Below are 19444 nucleotides of genomic sequence, written 5' to 3' on the forward strand. Positions count from 1 at the left end.
CATGTGAGGATCCGGAATGGAGTTTCTACACTGTTTCTCATTGTTGGCAGAGGCCTAAACTCCAACTCAAACCATGCTGTGAAAGCTTTCTACAACAGCCGAATCTTCAGAGCCATGTGCCTCGACGCCATGGTGGTTTCTGTGTACTGTCCCAGTGATTCAGCGATAAACCCCATGGAGCATCTCTGGGGCCCCTGTACCAAGGCCCTGACCAACGTGTACTTGCCGTCCACCCTCTGTGACAAGGATCAGCCCCCATGTCACCAGGGCTTCACAAAACCAGAGAAGAAGCAGAAAGAACTCGCCGTCTTAAATGCTCCAATGATGGACATCAAGGACATTCGCTGGCGGCACCTTTCGTTTTCAGGCAAGCAAATGCTGGTCGGCATAGAGCCCAGCAGTGGAGAGCAACAGCTATAAGAAGCAGACTACAACTATATCAAAGCCACCATCGGGGGATCAGCCAGGACACTGCGAGGAAGCACCACTGACGAGGAGTACACCTTCATCCTCCAGCACATGGACAGACGCATCGGATGTATCATCTTCACAAAGTGTGACAGCTGCGACCACTGCACACAACACCCTCCTTCACTCAATGCCAACGACCTACGCATCTTCAGGGGATTTTCATCACCATCACCATCTACAGCATCACTGGGACTCTTTGTCACATTTGTGGAAGCTCTTCAAGCACTTTGCGTACCACCATGCCAGCATATGCCCCTGTTCCAGGAGAAGGGTCTTGGTTGGTGCACCTGCGATGGATGCAGCTACTGTACATCTTCATCAGCAAGACAGATGTCAACGACCAGCAGCTGAAGGTTCACAGGAGTTGATACTACATCGTTCTCACCTAGAAAGTTGTTGCTGCGCATTTGCCAGTATTAAGAGATACCGGTGTCAAACACTGCCAGCTGAAGGTTCACAGCTGCTGATATTGGACTGTACTATACTGACATGTCTTGGCATCTGGTCTAGTTATTTGTGTTTATACCAAGAAATACATGTTCTTCCAATGATATATTACGGGTCTTGTCTCATTTCTTGATTTGTTGAGAGATAGAAAGGGGATTATTACAATATCAGTATTGGTCAAAAAGAGTGCATCAAAATTTGCCTGAATCCGAAAGTGTGAATGTATCTGTGCGTGTGTGTTAGATAGAAAGCGGATGCGCGAATGTGATATCGATAATATTTAATATACCAACACTACATAAACCACACATAAACACAAAACATGACATCATTGTTAGGGCGATTCATACAAATCATTATACTTTTTTTTGTTACATCTGTCTGATTATCAGTTGTGTGCTGGTGTGAGATAGCAGCGAAGACAAAACAATCCCACATATTTTAAAACAACTCATACAAAAAAAAAGAGAAAAAAACCTGCGGACCAGTAACTCCAAAGCGTAAAATGTACTTTGATTACGCGAAAAAAAAGTTTCAGTAACTTGAATGGGTAACTGCCCAATTAAAAATGATTTATAAGAAGTTACAACCAGACATGAAAATTTTCTGTGGATCCGCGGTGATACGCAAGTTAGACTCTCCCGGAAAAAGTCATTCCGTCAAATATTGGTGTATGACCAGTCTTTTTGTTTTGTTTTGTTTTTAGTTTTTTTATAAACCAGAACAGTCACAATTGTGTGTCATCTTTATCAGAGTTATGAAATAAAAGGTAAACTTAGGATTCTTGACTTTTTGGTTTTTGGTAATGGTAGCATTCCTGAGGGATAATCATCCAAACATGAGGGAGGTGTGTGTGGAAACACTGTTATATGTGATGCAGAAATCAAGTATTCAACATGAGGTCTTCCCGCCCTACAGGATCACTGTTGGGGCAAGAACCACCAGAGCCAACTAAAGTTGATGAAGTCTAACTACAGACTTGATTGTCAACCGAAAGGAGGTGAGCAACATAAATATTTGTAAAAATTTACATGATCAAGACAATAGTATAAATCCAGTTGAAGGAATGTAATTGATGTAGATCTAGGATATTTTATTACCAGATTATCCTAGGTTCTTCGTTCATGATCTCCTGTGTATTGAACACTACAGAATAAGTCATTCCATACATTGGCTTTATTTTCACCATCAAATATCTTAACACCATCCTTGATAGTAGATGATGATATCATGAAATGTCTATGGTAATTGAAGAATTTTTGGGGGTTTGCTCTGAATCTGCTGCACCAAGTTACTTTTGTAGTTTTGTTTGGCTTCATGTACTTTTTGCTTTACTTCAGAATCCAAAAGATCACCTTGCAATCGATGTGCATATAGAGTATGAACTTTGACATGAACTCTACCTGCTCATCTTTTCCTCTTGACTTTTTTGATGGATTTAAAATTAGTCTACAGTGGCTGGTGTCTCTGGTTGACCTTCACCAGTTTGTATTGAACAAATTTTTCAAGGCAAACAAAATATTTCTTCTTCAGAAAATCCCACTTTTGATGAACAGTTTTCTTGTCAAAATTGGTCTTCCAGTCTGTATATTGGATCTTAGAATTAAAGCTGTCATAGTCTCCCTTGGAATACAGCCATACCTTTTGAGGTGCATAACTTATTCTTGGAACTGGAACTGCTGAAGTGATATGACACATACAATGATTACTCATGATGAATGTATCACTCACTCCTGCACTATATATAAATAAATAGATAATATAAAAATAATAAAACATATATAAAACATATATATCTATCATGAGTGAATTCAGCATCTGGCAGTTTCATCTAGTCAAGTTTCTGCCACAGCACTAATAAACATCAATGTTGTCATCATTTAATAAGTCCTTTAACTCGACATACTTATTCTTTAAGCTGCATGAACAAGCTTTAATGGGCTGAATTCTTAAATTGTGTTGTGCACATGCGAAGAAAAATCCTCGTAATCTTCCATTTTTGAAAGGCAATCCGATCATAAAAACTATCCCAAACTGATCTAGAAGTACTTAAAAGCTATAAACATGAAACTTGAGAGAAAAAAATTATCCCAAATGATGAAATTTTAAGAACAAAAACTGTAGCTCTGTGTGGGACTACTGATGTGAATTTTGTTGCCCAGTAACATTAATATCTTTAGAAGTCCAGTTATTGGATTTGAAAATAGAGATGATTTAGCCTTAAAACTGTAGGCCCTCTATCAGTTTATGTGTACGTTTTGTAAGTTGTATAACCAAATCAGATGCTAAAATGATACTGTCCTTGGTTTTATTGCTGAGGAAAAGTTACCTTATGCTATTGCTCCAAAACTTATCAAACTTTCACAAGAGCTTGCTTGATGTGAACCACTAACTCTAATTACAGATAAACCTTCAACTTCAAGTTCGAGCTCAAGTGTCAATGCCGGTTCACCTTACGGGCTTCATCCCATAGCTGGTCCCTAAAATGTTCCTCATCCTTACACACCAGCCAGACAAAGGTCAACAAACCAAGAAGCTACTGTCCTTGGCTTTATTGCTGAGGAAAACTTACCTTATGCTACTGCTCCAAAACTAATCAAACTTTCACAAGAGCTTGCTAAAGACAAGAAAACACTGGAAACAGTTTCTCTTTTGAGAACAGCAGCATCATACAAGATGCAGCATGGGTTGGCGAAGACATTTCACGATGAACTTATTTAGGACTTAAACACATTTCAGCCTTCAATATCGATGAAGCAACTAGCAACAACACAATTAGAGTTTTGCCAGTGTTAGTTAGGTATTACAAACCTTCTCAGAAAGAAGTAATCACATGTCATTTGAAGTCAATCAGCTTAGTACGTATCAATGCTGAATCCATGTATGAAGCTCTTGTAGACATGTTTGAAGAGTTCAATTTACCTTGGACAAACTTGCTATTGATTCTGATGGACAGCTGTGCAGTCACGCGAGGATCGAAGTCAGGCCTTGAAACACGAATCCGTGCCAACAAAGCACCTCATCTGCTGGATGTTGACGGGGATTCATGCCATCACGCCCATAATGCAGCCAAGACACTTTGTGAGCCGTTTGGATATCATTTGGAGGGCCTCATCAAAGACTTTCACACAGATTTCATGTGGTCAGCAGAATCCCATCAAGAAATATGCCAAATTTTGAGTATCAAATACATGCAACCACTTAACTACAATGCACATTGTCGGCTCAGTGTGTATAACACAGGCAGTGACCTCCGCCGCATGTTTGATGCTCTCACCTTATTCTATTTTGGCTTTTTGTCAGAGGAAGAGCTGTGACCGGGATATACACGAAACATAAGTTGAGTAAAGAGGCACGTCAGCAGGTGGTACAAGAAAGAAAACGCTGCTTAAACAAGTCAGGAATGACAAAAGAAGGGACAGAAAGGAAGAGAAGAACAGTGAACAAGCTACGAGTATTCATCTGCAGGAAGACAACGGAACTCCAACTTTCCTTCTTTATGTCGGTATTGCCATTGTTACAAAAGTATGCGAAAACATTCAAGATGACAGAACCTCTTATCTTTAAACTGAATGACTACCAAGCGGAACTCCTGAATGATTTTCTAGTTTGTTTCATCAGACCACAAGTGCTGACAAAAGCAGAAGTCCTTGGTGATCTTGATGTTAGAAGTAAGACGAACTTGCTACCCAAGAAGAAGATGTTTGTGGGGAAAGCTGCAAAGGACTTGATAACTGATGATGCAGCGACTTGATTTTAAATTCTTGGACAATGTGCAACAAGCGTACACACCATGTACAGAACGACTGCAAAAGAAAATGCCCCTCAATAATCCATTTTTGAAATGTGTATCTGCTATAGACCCAACAGAGGTGCTGAGGGGACATTCAGAGACACTTCGCTACCTGCTGAAGCTGACTGACTTTGCCAAGCATGTGATTTCTGATGCCCAGACGGATGAGTTTGAGCTGGATTGTAGACGGTATGCAGCAACAAAACAGGCAGTATGAAGTGGTGTTCCTCCGAGCGGGGAGCAAGAACGCACCTCAATGGCTAACAAAGTTGCACCATGTGGAGGCTGGGACACCAGGTCAACCTACTGTATGATGGAGAGGGAATTGGCCAAGGTTCTCGTTGGCCTGGTACACAAGATCACAGAGACCGTCTGCGAGATGACGTACAAAGATGGAGTCTTGTTCAACAAGCTGGAACGATGCAAGGAATTCTTTGTTGACGCTGTGGTGGGAGTTCAGACCTAGCAAAGAGGTGCAACGAATAGTGACGCTCCAGTGTTTTGCCCTACCCAAGGTTCTCCTTGGCTGGGTACACAAGATCACAGAGACCGTCTGCGAGATGACGTACAAGGACAGAGTCTTGTTCAACAAGCTGGAACGACGCAAGGAATTCGTTGTTGACGCTGTGGTGGGAGTTCAGACCTAGCAAAGAGGTGCAACGACTAGTGACGCTCCAGTGTTTTATGTGTTTTTATATATGTGTTTAAGATAATGTGGACTGCTATCAAGAGAGCTTTGTTTATTCATGTACTTAAAGGACAAGTTCACCTTCATAAACATAAGGATTGAGAAAATGCAACAATATTAGTTGAACACATCAGTGAAAGTTTGAGGAAAATTGGACAATCGATGCAAAAGTTATGAATTTTTTAAATTTTTGTGTTGGAACCGCTGGATGAGGAGACTACTACAGCTTGTGAGTCATATGCGTACAACAGTATAAAGAAAATATAAAAGAAAATTCAACATATTTTCACTTTTTTCGCATAATAAAAGAGCAATTGACTTGCCTCTTTCTAAAGGCAGGGGGAATAATATTACCCATAACATTTATTGGTAACGAGTCAGGGGAATGTGTACTTTTTTTCAAAAGATGGAATTTTGTGAAATTCTCTTTATATGTTCCTTATATTGTTGTACGCATGTGACATCTAAGTTATTCATACACTGCAGTAGTCTTCTCATCCAGCGGGTACTGCACAAAAACTTCAAAAATTCATAACTTTTGAACGGATTGTCTGATTTTCCTCAAACTTTCAATGATGTGTTCTACTAATATTGCTACATTCTCTCAATCCTTATGTTTATGAAGGGGAACTTGTCCTTTAAGTATAAATATAATTTCATCTACCGTAAGAGTTACCACAGGAAAAGTACAAATCACCTCAAGAATGGTAATGCATACACAAGGTGATCTTTTAAATCTACGTCATAAAAATGGTGGAAGACCAAACTATCTATAAATAACTCAAACGTGAAGTAATGATTCAGCTTTTACTATGGTGATGACTTAAGTTATATAAGTACATGTTCATGCAAAGTTGCAAGAAAGTCTTTCATGTTTTCACGCAAGATACTTGTTGTTTTAGCTTGTTTTAGTGAGCTTAGAAGGAGAGGTAAGGTTGCTATGCTAATTGGAGAGGTTCAAATAAGCAGGTCGATATTGCGTTATTGTTTATGTTTCTAATTGTAAGAGATACAGAATTTTAGAATCCGGTTTTGGTCATTTCATAATGTATGAGAAGACATGCTCTCGTCAAGGGACTGACTAGTCTTAGGGAGGGGCTGTGTAATGAAATGAGTTTAGAGCACTGGAAGTAGGTGTCTCTGGTACGTCTAGTAGGACGTACGTGGCGTGCGGTGACCCCGTGACCTTAAAAGTTGTAGTGGGGGGCACGGGTCGCATGTGGGTTTACTCTTGCTTGGGCAGTGTGAGCGAGCAGTTGTTAGCTGACTCTCCACAGAGGTGGACGTGGTCCGTGGTGTGTCTCCCCGTGCTTTGTTATGTATTGTATACAATATCAGCTCTTTCATGAGAGGTTTCTCACTATCTCACCAAAAAATGTTAGAAACCTGAAATTAGGTCTTAAAGGGATGGTACAGTATTGGTGGAGATGAGAATTGGGCTTTTAACTTTTTGTGAGATACCAAGAAAACACTTATGATATAGTACAGAGCATACCATTTTAAGAGGAATTCAAAGTTTATTTGGGCAATTCCACGGTAACTCGCGTTACAAATAATGGGTACATTTTGGGGATAATGTGCCAATATCTTTGTAATTGGTAGGATCTACAAGTTACTTTTTTCATCATGGGTTAAGTAGACATACACCAACTAAATGAATCCAAAAAGAAAAATAAAGGACAAACATGTTGGGATTCTTGAATCATTTAATTTCGGTAACTCGCGTTACACAAAAAGGACATGGTCAATTCTATGAAGACCTCTTTTTGGAAAGTCTCCTCATACTAGACAATCTTGATAAAAGTTTTCCTACCTTGAATTGATAGTGGGTTAGGACTCATAAATTAACAATATCAGAGTTGAGTAACAATGACCTGGAAAAATGTAGGGAGCCTTTATGTCGGTAACTCGCGTTACGGTAACTCGCGTTACATTATGTCCACTAACACAGGGTGACACAAATTGATGACATACAATTGTTCTGATGGCACTGAATCTTGTGTTGAATAATCTGAGAGATGCTTATTTGTGTAGATAGTAAAACGAATATGTTAAACAAATGTTTTACTAATAAACCCAATAGAAGAGTGTGTTTAAGACTAATAAGAGCTTCACTCCTCATAGAGACCTTGAATATGTTTGAATATATACTAGATGATATAGGTGTATTATCACATTGTAAGTTTCAGAGTGTAAAGATGAAAAATGTTGAAAGTCTTTTTAAAACAAAACATAAAAGTATCAAACCCTATATACAAGTTTACGAAACAGCTTACAATCTTTCAAAAATTCAAATCCTATCTTTGTGAGGAGTGAAAACTAGTACATTTCTTTGCAACTGATTGACAAAAAGACCAGTTCGTAATTCCACTTTGTGCATGAACAAAAAAAGATCATTTGTACGAACAGGCATTTTGGTTTGTAAATTCACTGACATAAGCATCTGTGATGCGATGATTATTCATGCGATCCTTATCTAAATGATGCTTGCCAGCACATCCACCTGACAGCAAGAATGGTATTTTGCAATATAAACGGAAATAAGCTGTTACTGCATTCAATACAAAACAATGAAATGGATGCCTGCTAAATTATAAACTGATGGGAGTATTCTGATCCCCTGATCTACAAAATGCAAGTTCATTCTTTTTTTGAACAGAAGTTCCATGAATTGTTATGTCATGCAAGCTTATGCATTATGCTGCTTTGAAAACAAGTGAAGTGCCGAACCAACTGAGAAAAAAGAAAGGTCATTTGTACCAATGTGTACATGAGCTACAGTGTATACGAACTGGCTTATTACCCTACATCGACGTAAATAAGCACTGAATTGATCAGTGTTTTAGTAGTAGCCATGATAAAAAAGTCATGGGCGTACATACATACTCAAGCAGTATTCAAACTTACGACCTCCTGATCACCGGACAGGTGTCATCTCCACTAGACCACCGTGCTTTCGCCCGACAGCAAGTGCTGGTTCTAATCCTTATAACATGCAGTGGGTACTGCGTAATTATTCAAATTCATGAAATTCTTCCGTTGAGATGTTTTCATTGCAACTGATTGACAAATTGCCCTACATCAACGTTAATAAGCTCACTGAATTGATCAGTGTTTTATTAGTAGCCATGATAAAAAAATCATGGGCATACATACTTGAGCAGGATTCGAACCCACAACCTCCTGATCTCCGGACAGGTGTCATCTTCAGTAGACCACCGAACAAGGATTAGAACCAACACTTGCTGTGCTTTATAGCATTCTGTAATAAAAATTCTGTAATACTGATGCAGGCAATTCAAAAGATAAATCTAATGGTCTCATTCACTGCTGGATACATGTACAGTATGCAGTGAAAGCCAGGCTAGACTCTTCAATGTGGCATGTGATCAGTGGCCTTGATGCTAATCACAGTTTATTAGGCTGCCCTCCTTTGTTTCAGTCCAGCATAGTGTGTATAGCACTGCATTTGATTGTTTTCACCACAATCTAGCTCAATTAAGTGCTAAAATTTGCTTATGTTGGGGGAAACTTGTGTTTATAGTTGGTAACTCGCGTTACATGCCGGTAACTCGCGTTACATGGTAACTCGCGTTACACTTTTCATTGACATTTTTTAATGTGATAACAGTGTTTATTCAAGTCAACATCCTGTGTACAGTATCAGGGTGTGATGAATTTAGAAAATTACGATTCCCAACAAATTACCTCCACTGCTTCCTTCAGAATGAAAAATATTTCTTGTTTCGGTAACTCGCGTTACATGGCTCAAGGGCTGAACTTTCACATGTGGTGATTAGAATTTTCTGAAGGTGGCATAAAAATTTCCTCATGGGAGACTGAAGTAGAACCAATTTGCTTCTTTAAAATAAATTAATTGAAGTGCTAGTAGAATTTTTCTATTAAAAAAAAATTATATCAAGTTAAGCATGCATTTTAGCAATTCGGATGACTGAAAAATTGTCTTCAACATTTGTAGCTGTTTCTCGGGAAATATTTGACCGATTGATATAATTCTTTGAGTTTCTTTAACTTCAATATATGGGTAATACATAATGAGTAATTCTTTTGCAATATGATAAAGTTGAAATTTCAGTGCCATGTCCACATTCCCATGGAATTGCCCATTTGATGAAAATCGGGTTTGGAATGGCTAAAACATCCAAAAACAAAGTAAAACAAAGCAATCGTAATTAAGTGTGGGTCCCACACTGTATTAGAATCGCTCTTTTTTGGATATCTCAGCCATTTCAAAACCAATTTCCATCAAATAAACGTTGAATTCCTCATAGAATTACATGCTCTTTCATATTTCATAAGAGGTTTCTCATTATTTCACCAAAAAATGTTAGAAACCCGAGATTAGGTCTCAACCAAAACTGTACGATCCCTTTAACCAAAACTACATGTATACGATCCTTTTAAGCATGAATTCCGCCCCACCAACTCTTCCACCAAACCGTTATTTACTGGAAATCATGTCCAGTGCCATCATTCCATATAGGAATGTTCCTCCCTCTCTGAAAAATTTAAGGGTGCTGCCACGAACAAGTGCAAGTTTTCTTCTGAATGGATGAAGACAGTTGGCTCTTTTATAGTAAAAGGAGACAATGTTCATTCATTCCATTGCACAATATGCAACAGGACAATATCATGTGGCGAAGTCTGCAATTTGGACCTATAATAATGAGCATAGCTCAAAGGATTAAAGTGATAGTTGTAATTGAAGGTATATTTCCTTTTTGTCTTTCAAAAGAAGTAAAAAATAGTCACATAAGTATGCACCAGATCGCACCATTAAGAGCTAAAAATTGAAAAAGCGCCCTACCATAACAGGGGGGACACCAACACAATAATGATACAATAATGACCTTTACTCCATTTCACCTGTGGGGCCAAATACAGAAACTGGACTAAAGGCCATCATTGTGTCTTATATTCTTCTCAGAACCCCATATGACATGGCTTACATGAACACACACACTGAATAAATAGCCAGTCATTGGCTGCTGACACCCGTTGCTTTGCATGATTTGAATTTGTGTTATAGAGTTAAGTATTGTATTTCTGAATTCAAACAAAAGAGGTTTATGTCAGTTGATCCAGCACTCAATTTTTTGTTGGGCTAATAATTTGATATTAATCACATTTTTCACCTAATCACTGTCATTTGCATGTTCACGTCTCTTCTATTTTTCAGACGTTCAGACTCGCTGATTCTAGTTGATGACCACATTCAGTTGAAGACCAGTGGATTTCTGGTAATGCCTGTGATGTTTTTAACATGACTTCTCTATGTTGACCATACAGGCGATAATTTGTAATATCCATGCCCATAGTTCCTCATGTCCATTGTTCCTCTTAGCAAGGAAAAGGATGCCACCCTTAAATTACAAAAGCATAAAAAAAAACCCTGCCCTGCAGGCACCCTTGAAACTTCAATGCCACACAGATACTCCTGAGTGCATTCCGACCATGACACATGTTCAGATAGAGTACACGATGGAACTCAACAGATGTGTTGCCAAACAGAATAATACCCAGTCACCTCCCATGAACAAAGTAACTAGACCCAGCAATCCCAATGATGATGTAGTGAGAGCACATGAGGTAGAAAATCAAGAGGCTGCAGAGATTAGTGAGACAGAAAATGACCAACTTGTATGGCAGTGAGCTCAAATGGGACCTCTCCACACAGGTACCACCCAGGGATTGGCCCAACAGCAAAAAGTGCCCAAGCCTAAAACAATCTACCTGTGTTAGGTATGCAATACCACAATATTTCTACCCCATTTCCATCCTGTCCCTCTCTAAAACTTTTGGAATTTCTGGATAAATGCAATGATCTAAACAGAAGAACTTGCTCTCACAAGTTTAACTCATCCACCTCTGGTATTTGAGTGAAGCTAACCAAGTTACTTCAAATTCTGAGTTAAATGACATTACTAGGATGGATGTGGTTTTGAGCTTCACACTTTCATCCCCGCATCCATCGTGACTGGATATGTTATTTTTCTCTTCTTACAGATCAAAGTAATTGGATTGTGAATTCAACTCAGTTACCCAAGAACCAGGTAACAGTAATAGTGAGAAAAGTTGTGTGATATAATATCGGTATGCTGTCTTCTACAGCAGAGGCAAAACACTCTGTGCCTCAGATGGGACATACTATGGAGATCCTATGTGTGAGAGAGTCACAACCAATGCATGCATAAGGTCTCGCTTCATTCATTCAAAGAGCAGAGTGCATAACCCGGTGAAGTGGTCTGTCCAAGTGCATACAACTGGACACCATGGAAGACTAGCTAGAGCAGCTGAAAATGGGCTGATCCAGCCATCCGTCTATTAAATTTCCTGCAGAAATATGACACATCTTTACAAAGAATCTAAATTTCTATCCAATTCTTACATTTCTTCTTCTTTTTTCTTTTTTTGACAATGACTTCTTGACTATTTGTGGTTGTGTCAAAAATATCTGTTTTCTCAGAGTCTTCCCTCAAAACTTCATTACATTCACTGCCAGGTTTGGACTTCTTCTTTGCTTTCTTTTTCTTCCTATTCATTGTGTTTGTAATGCTATCACCATTCATCATAGTGACTACTTTCAGTTTATCTTGTGCCTCCACTGACTCTCTCCTTTCTGCATCCACCATGTCACCTGATTCACAGCTGAGTCTCTCCTGACCCTGGACATCTTTCCTCTTTTTCTTCTTCTTCTTCTTCTTCTTCTTTGTTGGCTGGGCCTGGGAGTGCTCTGCTTCACTCAAACATGACTTGTCAACCACCTCAGATTTACCTCTGTCCCTGATTATGCTTCCGTTCTGCTCTATCTCTGGAGCACCCCGCTTCCTATGGGTGTGGTCAGATCCATGTTCAGAGTCCCCAAAACTATCATCTTCTTCACTGCTTTGACTGCCATTCACCTGGGCGGTCCTTTCACCTGAAATCTCCGCCAACCTGACAGACGAGATCAAGATCTGCTCACCTGAGATGGCTGCCTCCGCAAGTCGCTTGTTCTCAACCTCAGAATCACTGCTGTTTGAAAAGCAGAGAGGGAAAAATTTGAACTTGAAAGAAATCCCTGAAACAATATAACACTTACAGGAATGAACAAACCATTACACTGTGTATTTCTCAACTTGGGATGACAAAGGCTTATTAATACTTTCTCTATGACAAGTAGTAATCCTCTACTGCAGGTTTTAACATTCCCACACAACTTTGTGCTTGAGTTACATATGTACTTGCATATCTAAACTGCTTAATGGTCTGCAATGCAGTAAACATGCGCCTTTTTTTTTGTAAATCTGAGTCGTGGTTGACTGGTTCAGGGACTAGACTAGTCTACTCATATGTAAGATCAACTAATCCTACAAGGATGTTATTTGTATCAGAGTAACACATGAAAAGGAAAAACAATCAGTGGAAATAAGAGCAAAATCAAGTGCATCGAGTCACTCTTTATTGTGTTTAGAACAAAACAGGGATTTAAAAGGTCATGACAACCACTGTATTAAAGAGACTATTAGATCAATCTGAAACTTCATTCATGATTATTGCAAAGTTTCAAAGCTACAGAGCTGACTGAGCTGACAGAAATGTTTGAAGCATTTTAATTTTGCAAATTTCAAAAGAGCCATTTGTGAAATCGTGCAACAGTGTACGCGTTTTGAGATACAGGGTCACATACTATTTGATCAGTATCATAATAGAAAAGATGAAAAGAGAGATACCAGTGTTGACTGGAACTCATAATTTGGAATTCCAATTTTAATATTCCTCCAAAACATATCTGAATATCTAACCCTTTGTGTGTTAGTTGGCAAGCCCCACTCAGTCAATGGCTTGCTAGCTTTACATATTTTACTCAAGCACACACTAGTGCACAAGAAGCCAATCAATGAATCGCAATATTCCACAGATCATTGAAAGCACCATAACCATATTTTTGTCATAAAATTTACACCTCAGCAAAGCTTGCACAATTTCTCTTCAACTTTGCTATGCTGCAATGCTAGCATAAATGCTTCCACAAAAAGTTGTGTGGCTTTGAAAAACAGGATGCTTTTAAACAGCACTCATGCCTCGTGGTCTCAGAATAATGCGGCACACAGCGGGTTTACACTGAGGCACAGAAAGAGTTAAAGAATTATTGCTGGAATTGTTCATGTTCTCCAAAAAGGTCAATTCTTTCAATACCAAAAATACACTTTCTATCTATTCGTCTCTCCCTCCAACTCACCTGTCCTCTGGGTCTTCAGTCGGGAGCTTCCTCCTCCTCTTGCGCCCAATATAAGGCCTCTTCTGCCTCACTGGTGGAGGAGGGCTGGATGTGTCGGGAGCACAACAGGAAGTGGAGAGCAGCTTGAATGCATCTGAATATTCACAGGAAACAGCACAGCTTTCATTGCATCATTTTGAGGGACATTAACATCCACATTTTAAAACAACTTATCAAGAGATTGCTGGGTATCAGGTTTATTACTGGTTTCAGGTTCAATGATGGCAAATTTGATGTAAAAAGCACCTAGCAAATGCACAGAAAAGGGCAATAAATATTATGGCTGGGTCCTTTCATGTAATGTTACCCCTTCCATATAATATATTACACAGTCCCTGCAATACTCTCAACTGTATCAATGTATGGTCTCAAATTTAACACTACATTGCATACATCATAATAAAATGTGGAAAAGCACATCAACAGCACAATAAAATAGTACAAACAGAGAAATGTGGTTTAGAAATGTGAATGTATGCACACAGAACACTAGGTAAAAATATGCATAATATCATAAAGCCAAATATGCAGCTTGCAATAAACATAAAATGCAACGATTAAAATGGAAAGATGAAATAACTGCCACAAGCATCACACGTCATATTCTTCTGAGTACCATGCATGGGACTAGCAGAGAGGTAGTTCATATACAAGAGTCATAATCATGATGAGTACATCTTGTGGAAAAACTTGCAAGGCCTTAGTAAGCCCATATAGTACTACAGATCCTGGCCTTCATTACAGTGGTAATCCCAAGATCCAAGCTCAAGGTTTGTCGTACCATTCGCAGATAGCTGCACACAGATATATGTTCCTCGTCAATAACACCTTGCTCACAAAAGCAGAAATAAATTGCACGGAAGATATGCCCAATCTCGTAAATGCCTGAAAAACACAAACATTTTTACAACAACTCATCCAAAGCATGAAATACTCACCATCATGGTGGTCCTGCAGGGTTGCACCAATTTGTACTTGTCCCTTTGTGTCCTTTGGATCCACGGTTTCAAAGGATCTGTAAAGACACGATGGTGTGATAACATGCTACTTGTACAATTTACATCAGTTCTCTGCAGACTTATATACTTTTGATATGGGCTGAATACCTGAAAAGCTCCTGCATACATCACAATAAGTTGTCAGGCAACAACCCCCCCCCCCTCATAAATAATAATAATAATAATAAATAAAATAAATAAATAATATAGATAAAATACACATGACTATCTTTTAATAAAATTAGACATCCTCTCTGTTCTTTGCAAAGCTTCCAAAGTCTATCAAATTGATTTAAAAACCATGTCATATCTGGTTCCACAAGAAAAATGATTAATGAGACCCAAATTTTTATGAAGAAAAAAAAAGAGGTACGAAAAGAGTGATGGCAGCATCCTTTTAGATTGTGCTCCGGATAGGAAAAAAATAATAAACAAATTTAATTCCTTCTGCACACTTGTAAATATAATATGATGCTCTCATACACTATCAATTTTTCGAACACATTTACCATATCACATCAATACAAAAATCAAGCCATGTAGGGCCTACACACACACTGCAATGAGGCAGACAAAGTTACTGGAAAACCATAAAAACAAACAATCAGATGTGTGACATCAGTATTGAAGATTCTTCAGAGTGAATTAATTACAGATATGATTTGGTATCAGGCATATCAACTCACCTATCCAAGAATGATGAGAGTTTCTTGGCCACAAAGCTCCTCATTTCTGGTGTTGCTATGACATTCTTGTGATCTTCATTGAATTGGTCATGATAGTCTTCTGCTATTTGCTTCCTGCAGAGAGGTCATGGCAAGTCAACAAACTTTGATTATCTAACAAGCATTTTATATGATTTGTGCTGCCAATGGCAAGGTATATGAGAGAGGCCATTCCATTATCATCATCTGCATTATCCCCCAAGAGAAACAATAGATGACACTTAATGGTAATGCAATGCATGTTATAAACAGAATAAACAAAGTTTAGTAGAATGGCTGCTTTCTCAATGAAAAACTACCGCATCTGTATTGACTTTTTTAAAAAATGACAAAAATATGGCATAACATACTGTAGATAGTGGATATTTGCAGGGGATTCTTTTTTGTGAATTTTGCAAGTTAAAAAAATAATAATTGCCAATTTAACAACCCACCAAAATATCACCCTCTGGTTACAGTACTGAGTATGAAAGCAGTGTATGTACATGTGACAGTAAGATGGGCAGGCAGCAGCTGCACACATGCCCAGCCTAGTACGTGCACATGCACGCCTGTATCCCGAGTGCATGCTACCAGTACGATATTCACCTGCCCAATTGCAAATTTAAACACCATGGACATTGTCTTGACACTCCCAATTCATGAAATGTTATGCAAGCAAAATATTTGGCATCTACAGTACTTTAAGGTAATATCTTTGCTGTAGACAATGGATATCAAACTGTGGCTGGTCTTGACTTCACTTCATGAAACATTACAGTATCACAAGTCATTACCTGATGCTGGGCTTATCAGTGACAACAGACTTCGTTTTAACACAGGCATTTTGTCCGGATGAGAGTAGTGTGGATTTTTGCTGGGCCCGCCTATTTTGACCTGAAAGTCAAAATGTATTGAAGGTGAGATAGAACTGCACACTGCTGATAGTACATAAATATATGCATCATTTGTGGTGTGTCTCCAGAATGAAATCTTAAAAAGCTTCCAACATTCAGGGTGAAGAATGTTTCTCCATCTTGGAATGGACATAAGAAGGGTATGCCTTCATCAAAATGACTGAATGCCTACATAAAATCAATTTAATCAATTATTTCTTTGACTAAAAGTTAAAGTCTGTACTCGGACTGTGGTTTTGTAGCCAGTAAAAATTCTCCTCTTTATGAAATTTCACAGGTTCAAGACATTTATTTTATTCATTTGTTTAGATATTGGTTTTATTTCAATATTTGTGTAGATATTGGTTTTATTCACTCATTTACCCTCAATGACACAAGCTAATTGAACTTAAAATCATTAATTAATAAAATGTGCTATGCCGACCTCCTTGAAAGTGACATAACAATCAACTTCACTTGACTGCAGTCACTCAAAAGGAAGGAGACATTTACAAAGTTGTAATATCACACATTTTAAAATCAAGAAAATTAGAAACAAAGAGATGAAAATGATATTCAAAAGGTATCAAAGAATTACAATTTACACACAGCACAGATGCATACCAAATGCAAGAAGCGAATAAACTCGGCACTGTAAAAAAAAAGAGAAAATAATAATAATAAAAAAAAGACATGGTAATATTCAATTAGACTACTGTAAATGTTCATATTTTCACACAATTCATTCTTTTTTTTTTGCACTGAGCGGCTCAAAAACATATTCGCACCAAGCAATTGCTTACTTAATCGTGTATGTTTTCATCTAATTCACAAAAATGACAGAGTATGATTTGACATCACCCTGCACGAAATTTGACGGGAAACACTGCCCAATCCATTCTAATGTACGGCCACGGCCCACACACAAAACTGCATTTCATGATTTGTACTGCATACAAGCATGCACTGAAACAAATACCACCAATACCGTACTTTGGCACATGCTCACACACACACACAGACACACTCATACCACAGGGACAAAGCACATGATTCAACCTGCTCAAAAAATTGTGAAGATATTATCACATTAAAATCACTCGCACATTTCAGAATGTGTGCTAGCCAGAAGTAGTGCAAAATACTTGAAAATTAATGTAAATATGTGGAATTTCTGCATCTCCACGAGAACATCTACAAAAGTATGTAGATCTCTATAAAATGTGGTCTAGCTAGTAAACTTTACAGAATTTAGAAATTGGTATCACGCTTATATTCATCGACTGTCTCATTTTAATCATAACTCGTGCACGTACGTACGAATGCGAATTAACTGTATCAATATCACAAATATCATTCATTGTTTGCTTAGATCTAGGCCTACTCTAACTACACGCAGCCGCTGTCGCGAAGCGACGCGGCTGCACCTCTATTCCCTCGCAGACGTTGTCATTTTTCAGTGTGGTTGTGCGACTCCTTCATGAATATCTTTATTAATCGTGGAAAACTAAAATACAAGGAATTATCGTAATCTATGATAATCATTCAATAATCGGTACGCGATTTTTTGTTTAATTACGTCAAAAACTCACCGAAATCTGTGGCTGAAATCAGGTCTGTAAACGTCCTTATTGCTTCACTCCTCATCTGCGTGTTATTTGAATGGCATTCACTCTCGTATACTACAACGTACAACGTAGGTAGTCGGAGAGCTAGAGGGCGCCTCTCCGACTACCTACGTTGTACGTTGTAGTATACGAGAGTGAATGCCATTCAAATAACACGCAGATGAGGAGTGAAGCAATAAGGACGTTTACAGACCTGATTTCAGCCACAGATTTCGGTGAGTTTTTGACGTAATTAAACAAAAAATCGCATACCGATTATTGAATGATTATCATAGATTACGATAATTCCTTGTATTTTAGTTTTCCACGATTAATAAAGATATTCATGAAGGAGTCGCACAACCACACTGAAAAATGACAACGTCTGCGAAGGAATGGAGGTGCAGCCGCTGTCCCTACAGCGGCTGCGTGTAGCTAGGCCTACTCTAGCTCTCCCTGGCCCTGGGGCAGAATAATCCTTTATTAAAGGCTTTAATAATAGAGGAATGACCATGAATTCCTCCATATCCAGGAAACTGAATCCATTTTACTGCAACATATCAGACTGCTTTATTAATGAATGTCTACCTAACCCCGGGCCGGGGCGCTCCTTGTACACAGTTATACTATGGCGGATGGGAGCATCTTCGGTGATCTTATACGCTTCTACGCAAGCGCTAGACAGAGATTCTATACAAAACTGCTACTGACACAAATCTGAACATACGGGGCTTAGGCCTTGCATTTGGTCAATGTCCCCAGCACTTAGTTTGGTCAATTTGGCTGGGTTTCTGCAGAACTGACAAGGCAAAAAAAGTTAACATCGATACATTTAAGGGCTTGTTCTCTTGGTCTTACTGAATGAATCATGGTTCCAAACAGCCGAAGACAGCCGTTCACTTTCGGCTTCGTCCTCCGATGAAGAACTCGTTTCTTGTTTTTTCCTCCTCATGTGCGCTGCCATCACATGTGCGCTGCCATGTTTATGCGTATTACTTTTCCGCTAGTCATGCATACAGACCAGAATCGGTGAATGACTCCTTAATTTTTATATTATCAGGTGTTTTGAGTTAAAAAACTCGGTCATTATACCCATAGGACACAAATTACATGTAATCAAAATATTTATGAGTACAAAAGTATCCCTTTTTAGAGCCATAGATCATGGGTGTATGCAAGGGGGGGTCGGGAGGGTCGTACGACCCCCCCAAATTTTCAAAAGGTCCACTTTTTGTAAAAGACATTTTTGTTTTTTGAGGGCTTTTTACTCTATATAGGCCTACAACAGGGAAAAAAAGTGACCGGTGTTCAGCAAATTGTCAAAAACCTCGTAAATTTCGTAACTTAGTTTTAATATGCCATAATTTACCTTATTTCTAAGCCGCACTGCCATGCCGAAAAAGTCACTTTTGTATGCACCAAATGGCCCCATTTTAAGATACAAAATTCAAAAACTCCCTACCGTGGGAGGGGGGACACCCCCCTCCCACACCCTCCCCCCGCTCGGTCGCTCCGCTCCCTCGCAAAGGCAAAGGTCCAAAAATTTTTATTACGACCCC

The 19444-nt window shown here is 38.8% G+C and overlaps 1 protein-coding gene across 1 annotated transcript; it reads right to left on the bottom strand.

Moving 5' to 3' along the window:
• Nucleotides 1–11635: 11635 nt before the first annotated feature.
• Nucleotides 11636–18849, bottom strand: LOC139718655 (uncharacterized). Its single transcript, XM_071630116.1, has 6 exons — nucleotides 18744–18849; nucleotides 16180–16279; nucleotides 15365–15478; nucleotides 14619–14695; nucleotides 13642–13774; nucleotides 11636–12434 (listed from the first exon to the last, which is right to left on the bottom strand). The coding sequence occupies exons 1-6, from the start codon at nucleotides 18847–18849 to the stop codon at nucleotides 11786–11788; spliced, it is 1179 nt and encodes a 392-aa protein (XP_071486217.1). The 3' UTR covers nucleotides 11636–11785.
• Between the last annotated feature and the right edge of the window lie 595 nt (nucleotides 18850–19444).

This window comes from Diadema antillarum, unplaced genomic scaffold, assembly GCF_040938485.1.
Source record: "Diadema antillarum isolate AM-2024a unplaced genomic scaffold, OU_Dant_1.0 scf00000008, whole genome shotgun sequence".
NCBI lineage: Eukaryota > Metazoa > Echinodermata > Echinoidea > Diadematoida > Diadematidae > Diadema > Diadema antillarum.